Genomic DNA, 12,129 nt, shown 5'->3' on the forward strand with positions numbered 1-12,129 from the left:
TCTATATCTTAGAATATTTTCCTGTAGTACATATTACAGAATGAGTTTCCCAGTTTAGCTGTTTTCTTTATATCTTAATAGGTTGACTTTTTTCCCCTTCTCAGAGGAACATTTCGCCTGTAAAAATACCAAAATCTTTTCTAGATTTAATCTATCAACATTATCAGAATCATATCTGATTCATTCTTACTAGGAGCTTCTTTCCTAAAAAATCACTTGAACTGTGTTCAATTTGTCCTTAAAAATGATAGATAGTACCTGAAAGGAGTGAAATTTTACACAAAAGTTTCTCCAAAGTATAAATTTACCAGCCTATCTTAGAGTTTTTATATCCAATTTAAGACTCTTCTGTCAAAACTGATAGTCATGAATGTTTGTTTAGTTTTGGTATTTTATTTTACCCTTTTCGCCCTCTTTAATAAACCTAATGTGTATAATGCTAGATGAACCAAATATTTTAGAGTAGGAATGCAGCATCATCTAGTAGAAAGGAGAAGCACTTTTTTCCTAGAAAGAAAAGGTTTCCTTTGTGTGAATAGTTGAGTGCTAGAAGATGTTTTTCACAAACTAATTTTCATATTGTTAGTTGCAAGGTTTGTGTAGCCTCTCTGACAGTTATTGCTATGGAAGAAGTAAGTATGTTGGTATTAGCTCATGAAACTATTAACTTGCTTTCTTAAGTGCTGCCTGAAATAGGAAACAGAAGGTGAGATTCTGAGTCCAAAGACATCATCAGTTTGCCAGCCCCCTCACATACCTGCACAATCATTTTGAAAGTGCTGAACATTCTCCTTCCCATTTCTGGGGAGCTTGCTGACCCTGAGAGAAGATACCTGAAGTCTTCTAAAGGGTACTAGGGAATGCATTCTTACACGAAAGGTGTATTTCTTGAGCCTTCTCAAGCAGAGAAATGTTATTTAATGTTGAGGTATCTCATACTATTCTCAAGAGAGTTGACAAGACAAAAATAGGAAGACATCTCAGAACAGTTTTGGTATCTGTATTGTTGCAGTTTTATAGACATAACAGTAGTGAATGCCTGACTGCAGTCTGGCTGGTTTGTTGTTGGATTATTTCTTTTTTCCTGCTTGTAATTATGCAATATGTATTTATGAGCACCTTCCTGTGCTTTCGTTCTGTGAAAGAATTTCAGTTTGGTCTTTTGTTTTCCCTGGAATCATGGAGCTAAGTACTATACTATCCCTTAAGAATTGTACACTTATTTTTTCCTACTAAGCCCTATTAAATAATGTAGTATCCTAAAAGTGCAGTGTCTTACACACTACAGAAATTAATGGCAGTACATTTACTGGCTTATTTGTGAGGAATTGGCACTGTGCGTGCATAGGGAATGTAAATAAAGTTTGGGCAAAATGTAAATATTTCCTTTTGGCATAAATAATGAGCAATGTTTTGTATATTAGTAGTACCCCTAGTAATAAGTAACACTGGGTTTTAGGATGTCATGAAAAATCTTAAAATTTGTACAACAGGAAGCTGGATATGGGTATCAGAAATGTAATAGATGCAGCACTGGTTTGTGATGTAATTTAAACTCTTAGAAGCCAGACTAAACAATGCCTTCAGAGGAAATTTTTCATGAGCAAACACATAACTGCTATTCAATGCATATGGTTAATATATATGCAAGATTTACATGGAAATGTGCATATGCTAGATAAGTATTCAGAATTTTGAAAGATGGACATGTTTTCTAAAAATTTTTTGAAGTGTAAAACATCCATGGAATTTTACATATATTGTAACAAGTTGTAGTATGACTTTAATTGCTGGTTGTCAACCAAAATCCAACCATCAATAAACACCATAGCACTCAATAATAACATTGGTTGTCCTTTGATAGGTCAGTACTAATGATTTAAAGGAAAAATATTCAATGAACTCACACAGGTAAGAAATTAGGAAGCAAAGGGGGTTTTTTGGCTACTTTTTTTTTGTTACACTCTATCTACTCTAATGTGTTTTGCACTCCTTTTTCTGTCTAGACAGAAATCAGTTTGCATTGCAAATCCCTCCAGATTGCTTTGTGATTTAATAGCTAGTCAGATTACTCAAAGCCAACATCGCAGTTTGTCAAATTACCTGTTCTGTACTTCTTTCTTGGATATTTTGACTTTATACTGATTGAATCCTTCAAAAACAGGCTGCCTGAGAATGAAAAATCCCATGGAATCACTTGCCAGCTGTTGATATTTTGACCATTACTCAGCTGTCTGGAGACAGCCACAAACTGTATTGAATTACATTAGAACAATTGTCTAACAGCATGTAAGAAGAAAAAGTGTATGAAGTAATTTTGCTTAAGTTGCCAGGGAATTGCCACATATACATGCTTTTTTTTCCTAAGCACAATACTGTGTATGTTCACAAAACACATCTCAAAAGATAGTCATCACTTCTCTTGGATTGTGCTTTCTTGTTTCCTGTTTTACTGTTGTGTTCCAGTCTCCACTCTAAGTATCTCCTTTAGAAATTCCCTCCTATTTCTACATAACATTTGAAACTGAAAATACATGGCAAATGTTACAGAAATCCATACTGCTTCCCTGCACCAAGAAAATCACCTTTCTGGTAGCTGATGAAATTCAAAACATAGAAGGTTTGGTAGGTTAGTATGCACGTGCGATCCTTGCACTCTTTAGAGAAAACAAGAGAATTACGACTAAGGATCTGTCTTCTTTCACTGCTGAGAAACAAACAAGGGCTTGGAGAGAGAAATCTTCTATGAGCCATATTTCAAGAAGTCAGATTAAGAGAAAAACTGAAAATAGGCTAAAATTCCCCTTCATTCAAGGTGGTCTGATCAATTTGCATATTATTGCTCGTCAATTAAATTTTCAATTGTACTCTGTGCTCCCAAGATACCTACAGAATTCTGTCCCTGTCAGTCACCTCATCTGAAGTCTGACTGCTACAACTATCCTTGCTTGTTGATGCTTCCAAATTCAAAGTAAACAACTGATCTGTTTTGTACTATGTGATTAAAAAAACTCCACCACTGTCATTCCTCTCCAACTGTAAACATTTAAATCTTTTTGGAGTGCATTAATATTCATAGTTATACCTAACTTAACTTCAAAGTGGCTTGGGCATCTACAGTATCATAACTGCCTTAGAGTAAGCTTTAGCATAAACTTTTCCTTGACGGTGATAAATGGATTAATTTCTCCTCAAACCTGAACAATGTTTAGGGGGCTAAAGTTTTTTTGCCATAGGAGTGTTCCCATTTATTTAACCCAATCTGGCTAGATAGCAGACATCTTGGTTATTGATTAGATATTGTGTAACCTAGGCTCTCCACCCTAAAACTGCATTTTATTGCTCACAATCACATTTGCTGTTGTTCAGTTTTCTTATCAGTGTTTTATAGGTGCTGTTTGAGTTATCTTCAAACATAGTCAGTTTTTTGCATCTTCTAAAAATTTTACTCTTCATTCCTTGAGTGACATAAAGCTTATTAAATAAGCCAGAACAGCTGTCTGACTGGATAAAGGTGTATGGGATGGCGATCATCAGAAACAGGCAAATTGAATACATTTTTTGTTTTGTTATTGCAAGCTACAGGTCTGCTATACTACTGTTTATTAGGCTACTCTGCAATATTCTTCTCTATTTTCACTCTTCTCTATTCTCTTTCTATAAAAGACGCACAGATACCTATATGAGATACTTATATAAGTATCTCATATAGGTATCTGTGCATCTTTTGAGATATATGAGATACTTGTATATATGAGATACTTATATATAACCTGGTGGGCCTATTGCTTTGAGTTTAACTGGAGTTAAACACTTGTGGAACGTGAAGGAGAACAAGACACAAGTTGGCAGGGTTCTGTTTTGTTGGATTTTTACCAGGAAACCACAACTGTGACTTCCCACTGTCCCTGTGTATCTGAAAACTTACGGCTTTGAACTTACAGCTCTGGAAATTGATCTGTTTGTTTGCATGGGAATGAACAGCTACCAGCAAGGGACTGTACTTATTTCCCTAGCTGTGTGTGCATTACAGTGGGGGCAGTTAATGGTCACATTCAGAGATGAAGTTGCAGATAAAAGAACTGCTCTACCTTTAATGTAATACAGAGAAACATTCTGAAGTAAACACATTGCCAGTAATAAAATTGTTAAAATGCAACAGTTTTCTCTCTTACCAAAGTTTATTCTTCCTAATGGACTCATGAGCCATAAAGGGAAAGAATTGCTGTGTAAAATGTAATCGTTCTTTCTAAATAACTGACAAAACAGTCAAGTACTTGCATGCCTAAGCATTTTACATGTTTCAGTGAACAAAATGCTTTTGTATTCATTTAGTCAAGTGTTAAATATGTTTTAAGGCCCTGAGAACAGCATTTCAGAGCTGCTTTCTGGAACACATTTCTGTGATGAAGTTATTTGTCAGCTGATGAACACCAGGAAGTAGAACAGACATTATTTCCCTAAAATCTTCTGATTCTGCTTAGCACAGAACCAGAAAGTAAAATAATTACATAAGTCAGGATGTAAAGGTAGAAAAATACTCAGAACACTGAGTATATCCAGAGCATGCTATGGAAATCTTGAAAGAACCTTTCTTTTGCCAAATTAGTATTTCATTTCTATGTGTTCCACAGTAGTAAGCCTTTTAGCAAGGGGTGAGTGATTCTTGGCTTGGAGGAGGAAAATCGATAAAGAAGATAGCAATGTGTTGTTCACATGTGCTTTTTGCCCATGCTGCCTTTTGATTTGTTCTTAGGATTTTCATGTTTTCAGTTTAGCCAGTTTTCTTATGATTGATCACAAATGTGTTCCAGTTTGTTTGTCTGGTTGAAAAGACTAAATTTTAATCTCTTATTATTTTCATCATTAATTTACTTTGAATTTTTTTACAAAGATTGCTGCAATCTACCATACATAATTTTAAAACATACCTCGTCAGTAAGCAAAGCACATCATTGTAGAATTCATTGGAATTCTTTTGTCACTGAAAAGTGAAGATCTTCTCATGTGATCATTTTGCACACTTAAAAAGCTGGAAGAATGTTATGCATTAATTAGCTCCGGTCTTTGAAAAATAGGACTTCTGCAGGGTGCTGTGTTTTATATTGCCTTTGACCTCATTCAGAGAGCAGTTCTCAGCCTGGTGGAATGATCTTCTTTTGCAGTCCTGAAAGACCAGCTTTCAGCATTCTGCTGTTAAATGAACAGGAAACTAGAATGCTGCCTGTATAAGATTACATCCCCAGGGTCAGTTCAGTCCAGGAGTACGCACGTGTGGTTAACAATACAGCTTCAACTGCTTATGACACACCAAGGCTCTAAAAAAAGCTGATCTCAGTAGTTCAAAAACTAGCTTGTGTTACCCATTACTTTCCTGATAAGACCTTTCATGAGTCATTAATCTTCATCTGTGTTAGATAAGATCCAACGTGCTACAGTGTTACCAGACATGACTCTTGCAGCTACACAGAATGACTGACTGGTTTGCGATGCCAAAAAAAAGGCATGTTCTGCTGTCTGAAAACCAACTCTGAGCCAAATATTTAGTCAGTCATTCATTTTTAGCCCATTTCCAGTACAGGAAACTTTTGGATACATTGTCATTTATAACTGGAAAAAAATCAAAACTTTTTTGTTAACTGTCTAAATGAGAGAGAGGTCTGTCATTCCAAAGGGGAAGAAAAAAACCAAACAACCACTATTTGAAAATGTTTTCCTATTTGAACTATAAGAAGTGAAGTTGACCTTACCAAACCTCTTCTACAGAATAATTTTCATATGGAAGTTATTAGATTCTAAAGTGCTTTTCCTCATTTTACATTATGCTTTTATTAGCTGATTTTGTGATAATATATGGGATTGTAAGTGTCCATATTGCAAAGTGCATTTTTCTATTTTTTTAAATTCAACTGAACATTATAAAACTTCCCTGCTTTGGTTTTGAGACTAAAAAATCAGCAAAGACAAAGAAAGTCTGAATTAAGTCTTAATTAAGTCTTAATTAAGGAGACCAGCAATGTAGCATTGTCCAGGTATAAAATTTTATCTGTATGTATCTGTATGTTGTGTAAATAGTAGGATTATTTAAATTATCTGTACTGTGACATCTTTAAAAAACCAGTACCATTACAAGTAGAGATAAAATAAAGTGACTTAAAAGAAACTGGAAAAATATGCCTAAACAGTTAAGTGTGCCCATTATAAATGGATAAAATTGATTTTGTAAAAGTTACTGTAAAACCCAACCAAATATACTTCACACAAATTTTCTAACAGAAATCCTGGTATAATCAAAGCCTATACCATGGCTTATCAAAGTAGAATGAACAAATTTAAAACGGCTGCAGAATATATCTATCACAGCATTCTGAAGAGGTTTGGGGGTACTGTTTTTTATTATATTTTTAATGCATCCATTCTCACTGCTGTGCAGACAGAGACAGAAATTATTTTCCCAAACTCTGCATAAGGGGAATATTTATGCATCTGGAGTTTTTAAGTCTGGTTAGTATAGTGGTTAGAAGAGCTAATTGGAAGTGGTGATAAAATGTTTTCTAGTTTTACTGGAAATGGGATTTGATCTGAATGTTGCATTAAATACAGAAAAAAAAATCAGAGAAAGAAAGAAAGAATTATGTGACATTTTACTGATGGTATTATTTACAGACACAAAAAGCGCTTGCAAAGATAATTGTTTCTGGAAACCATTATGTTCATTTGTATTAATCAGTACTATCCTGCATTAAGAAAACGTTGAGTAGGTAAAATGACTGCACAGACTTGTAACTGCAACATTACTATTCAAGCTGGTTTTGAAAACAGCTTGATGAATTTACTTCTTTCAGATGCAAAATGATTTTCCTTAAAGCCATTTATGTTGGAAGTTCTTCTGCAGTTCTCACAGTATTTCTTCGTAAAAGTCTACTTTCTGGTGTCTTTTTAACATACAGTGTAAATAACACTACACGGTCCTTTAAATTGTTTATGATGCACTTTATTTTTTCTGTTTGTTTCCAGAAGAGATATGTACACTTGTAATAGCAGAAACTTTTCCTGAAGATTCAGGAATTTTCACCTGCACAGCAACAAATGAACATGGTTCAGTAACAAGCAGTGCACAACTAACTGTCTGCTCAGGTATGTGACAAAGAGGAGCTTTTAGTCATAAATCTTACATAATTAATTTACCTGTGAAGTTGCCAGTCTGCTTTCTTTGTGGAAAATGGCTGTTGTAAGACATGGGGTTTGTCAACCTCAGTGCATTCATATAAAGCAGACCTAGTGTTTCTTATGTTCATTTCCTGGTTTAATATTTTTATTAATGTGAAATATATTTTTGAAGTTCTGCCACAAGCCTGGCATATCTTAAACATTAGGGTTCAAGACTAGATGGCAGCAGAGGCAAAATTAAAGAGATGAAACTATGCTACTAGAGATGGCCTTCTGTAAAATAAAACACCGTGACATATGTTTAGTTTTGTTTCCATATATATTGTCGTGGGATGCACTAACCCAGCTGCCATTGCAAACTTGCTGTGTATACATGCATTCTTCAGCATTTTTAAATTATTTGTTCCTCAGTGATCCTGAAACTCCAGGAAGAGGAAGTCCTGTTTTAGCTGTTGTTGTCCATAGTTGTCAATCTCAGTTAGTGCCTTGATTCCTGAAATAGATTGAGAGAGGTCCCTAAGGTTTCTAGTTGTGCCTTTTGCATGAGGCACACTCAGAAAATAAATAGCCACCCATGAATCTAATTCAGCATAAATTATCAACAGGAAGACTAGAAAAATACCTTTATAAAACCAAAGATATTTCACTTTTAAAAAACTGAAAATACACTTTGTATTTACCATGTACTTTGTCTATGACTCGTTGAAGAGACATTCTTTTTGATTTCTTTTAGCCAACTTGGAATGCTCTAGTGATGATTTCCATCATTTCTCACCAGTTGAAATTCCTCCAGTTGAAATTAGCTCTCTTGAGCTTCCTCCCAAGAAACTTACAGATACTCACCAAACAAACAACACTGAGTTGAGACCTGGTGTGATAGACCTTCAACAACAGCTCAATTCGTCTGAGGAAAAATCAAATGGCATTCATCCTCTTCATGGAGTAAATGGAATGATTAACAGCAAGCCAAATGGTGATAAATCCATCCCACCTCCAGCTGTCTTGCTTTCACCCACAAAGGAGCCACCACCTGTGCTTGCCAAACCAAAGCTGTGAGTATTTTTGAGTGTTTTTGTTTCCTATAAACGTGATATTTGTTGACAGCAAATTTTTGCCTGAAGCAATTTAGCATTAGACAAACGGACAGTCATGGTGCCTGTCCCTTGAACAGTCTTCCCGCTGCTGTGATTTATGTGCCAAAGAGCTGAACAGAGGAGACACTTGTTTCCTTTACATAGTGCTACATCAAAGGGAAGTACATTCCAAATCCCAATGCCTTTAGAGAGGTTTAAGATAAAGTCACGAACAGAAACATTCTGTAGTGGCTGTTGCTCCGTGCCTTTTTTTCCCTATTCACCATACCTAAAGATCATAGTGGCCTGAGATTTTTGGACGCTATTTCTGTTTCAGCACTGGTTAGGTCTTTTTTTTTTCTGCGTGTGCTTGAGTTTGTGTAGTCAGTGGATATTCAGGTGTGTAATGTTTTTATTTCTTATGTTTATCGATAACGCATATCTCGTTCTGCTTTCAGCCAGATTACAATAGCTCTCTTATAGCTAAAAATCTGAGAAGGCAAAGCTCTAGGAAAGGACAGAGAAATGAGTGGTAAAAAAGTTACAGCAACATTTTTACCTTTTGTTAATGATGATACCTTATGCATAAGCAATATTATGCTCCCTGTTCACTTATAGTTTGATTTTAACATTGCACAGACTCCTCTTTTCCATCTCCCTCAAGGATATTTGGAATGGGATGAACTAAAATGCTACTTTATTTCATTTGCATCAATAGTTGGAAGGAATTGTAAGTTATAAAAATGTGTTTAAGAAGAAGCATGAAACATGGTCTTCAAGCTTAAGCTAGGTCATTTGCTTTATTCTGTGTTTTCACAGGAAACGTATAAAATATAAAAATGCTGTTATTTTAGCACTCCTGTTGAATTTAAATATACAAAACCACATTTGAGACAGTGAGCTAACAGTATTCCCTTTCTACTCACCTCTTTTTCTTTCACTTGCTCTTTGACATTCTAAGCAGTCTTTGGCAACTGTAGAAGGGAAGGAGGAGTGGAAGAACTAGAAGGACAGAGTCGTGAAATGACAGTGTATATGGTGGTGGTTGTGCATATGGGAGAGAGGTGGTCCTATACCCAGCATACATATCTGTTGCAAGACCCACTCGTGAAGAAAGGAGATAGTGGCTCCAGCAGAGCAGTACAAAGAAATTTCACCCCAGATCTTTCTTTCCCAGAAGCAAGGTTGCCTGAGATAAGGGAAAGAATGTGGTGTAAACATTGTATAATGTTCCACTGCTATGTGTGCAAAATTTGGTTTGTTTTTAAACATAGAGTCAACATAAAATACAGTAACGTGAGAGGGATGCTATTGCAAAAGTCCCTTCAGTTGCTGATGTTCAAATTGATGACCTTGGAATCCCTAGTGTAATTACACTTGATTCCTCTATTTTGCAATTAACAACACTTGATGTACAAGAGCCTGATCTTGATTGCAGTCAAGAGCAGTGGAGGTCTGTGCTGCTGTCAGAAATTGAAATCTTGCCTTCTCCTCAGCCAAGTATTTTGCTCTCAAGCACAGTTATAGCATAAGGAAGGGAAAGAGTGCCAACAAGAGGTGAAAAAGAAATGCGTGACTGCAGACACTTGAAATCAGCTTTCAGCATTTGGAAAACTGCTTCCTTAGTAACAGTGAACAAAATAATGACATTAAAATTAGCTGAGTAGTAAAGTAGCTCTCTCAACCGTGAGAATGATCTCTCTTGAAAAGAACTCATCTATGGAATTGTATCTGTCCATAGAGATGATAGAATCAGCACATTCTAGCAGTGTGCTAGAGCGAGCACACTTATTATAACCTTTTTTAAAAGATATATAAACTTCTAAATTGCTAACTATGGAGAGAGCTTTGAGCTTCTGAAAATCATTAATAAGTTTATTTTTCAGGAAGACTGGTTTTAAATTTCCAAAATAATCTTTTGTTTTCAAGTTTATCATAAATTATAAATTACTTAACAGGTTTATCAGTGAACTCTCTGAAAACAGTTTCTTCAGCCAACACTAAAAGTAATTGCAAAGAGTTTGGGAATGATAGGCTGGTTTTGGTTTTTTGGTTTTTTTATTATTATTTTTAATTTAACAAGAGGGAGAGACTGAGTACCTTCTTGAAGTATGAAATACATTTGCATCTTGGCAATGTAGCTGTAACCAACACCTATAAATAATGATTTATCGCAATTCAATCTAATGCAAGAGTGGACATGCTGCAGAGTTACTGTAGCTGTTTTCAGGCTTGAAAAGTGTTTTCAAAGTCCTAAAAAACATTCAGATTGTGGTTACAGACAGTTTAGTAATCCTTAAGGCATCATTAGTTGTTGCTTCAGTCTGGTGCTAAGAGTATTTAAAGAGTTTAATATGACAATATAAAAAATTTCTGGGAAAAATACATATAGAATTAACTGGGGAAGTAATCAACACCAGATATTTTGCTAAGGTGAAATCTAGAAGACATTAATGTAAATATGGTTAAAAGGCACAATATTTCATGCTGTCTTTTTTGCAACATTAGTTTCTGTAGAGTGAAAGGACTATTGAACTGAGACAAAACCCCCTGATTTCTGTGATTCTGATCTCTGCTGCAGTGACATATTTGAGGAGGTTGAGCTATTACTGTGCCTTGGACTTTTCAGTCCATAATGGTGTAATGCACAGATGAGGTTTCAGAAGATCCCCAGCAATGTATGTTAAGATATTTTGCATCTCTCAAAATGAGGCAAATGGTGTTAATAGTAATTTCAGTGTGAAGTCTGCATATGAAAGTTCTACCTTAAACCCCTTATAATCCTCAGTGTGAATGTCTGCAAAAAAGACACAAAGCTGTCCTGTAGGACTTTACTATATGACATGTCTATGGTTTCAAATTAAGAACTTCCATTCAAGTGGCTTAGTATTACTGTTATTTTTTCCATGTGTCTGTTAAAACAGTAAGAGAAAAAAAGATGGTGTTCATATGGTTACTGGAGGTACCTGTGTGATGTTTGTTGGCTTTGTAACAAACCTTCATTTTAAAGTTCATTGACTCAGGGTACAAGCTTAAAGGGAGTTTATTATTTCCATAATAATTGTATTTGATATCTACAAGCAATAAGAAACTTTTTAGAATACATTGAGAAGAGCTGGATAGAAAAACAATATCTGAGAATAGGCAGCAGTTCAATGATTCATGTAGCTTTACATTTATGAGCAAAGGTCTATCCATATCCATTTCTTTTGTTTCATCTGCTCTGCTCTTTCAAGGTTGATAAGGACCTTTGAATCTTTATCTTGCTGGTAAAGTCTACCCTCAATTAAACCTTGATCTACACATACTGTAGTCAAAATTACTAATGCTAACTAAACTTGCTAAAACGTAAAGCAGGATAACTGCACATAAAGTTAATCCCTTGATAATAGTACAAGTCCAGACCATTTTCTGCATCTGTTTTCACAAGTAATATATGGATGTTTCATTTGTAATTATTTTTTTCCTCTCATTCTATACCAATACATTTTTAACAGAAATGGAGTTAAAACAAGGAAAAGTTTAGTGGAGCATTTCCATTTCAATGATCATCAGGTACTTGGACTAGGGTTTATAATTTACTAATAACAAATAATACATGAAAATAGAGGAGGCTTTATGAGAGAATACACTAAGAAATAGGATTTTTCCCCATTTTCTCAGACTCGTTTCTTATGCAAAAGTTGCAAATCCTGAAAAGGAATATGAAGTGTTATAATTTCTCCTGGTACACCTGTGTACTGAATGCAGCAGATAACAGTAAGTTTAAAACAAGGCATTAGTTGTCTTTTTTTGGTGATCTTGGATCACTGTGAAAATCTCTGAGACTACTGGAAGACAGAAGAGAGGAAATAGGAAGTGTTATGAAAAATAGTTTGAAAGTCAC

General features: G+C 35.2%; 1 protein-coding gene across 9 annotated transcripts in view; it reads left to right on the top strand.

The window, feature by feature from the left end:
- Positions 1-12,129, top strand: part of PALLD (palladin, cytoskeletal associated protein) — a 187,723-nt gene that overhangs the window by 71,166 nt on the left and 104,428 nt on the right. For 8 of the 9 annotated variants that reach the window (XM_036382775.2, XM_036382780.2, XM_036382782.2 and 5 more), the window contains exons 9-10: positions 7,018-7,137; positions 7,904-8,222. In XM_036382775.2, the coding sequence (XP_036238668.1) occupies positions 7,018-7,137; positions 7,904-8,222 (439 nt within the window). The remainder of the gene's footprint in view (positions 1-7,017; positions 7,138-7,903; positions 8,223-12,129) is intronic. The other variant, XM_036382779.2, reaches the window with a different exon arrangement.

The sequence above is a fragment of the Molothrus ater genome, chromosome 4, assembly GCF_012460135.2.
Source record: "Molothrus ater isolate BHLD 08-10-18 breed brown headed cowbird chromosome 4, BPBGC_Mater_1.1, whole genome shotgun sequence".
Taxonomy (NCBI): Eukaryota; Metazoa; Chordata; class Aves; order Passeriformes; family Icteridae; genus Molothrus; species Molothrus ater.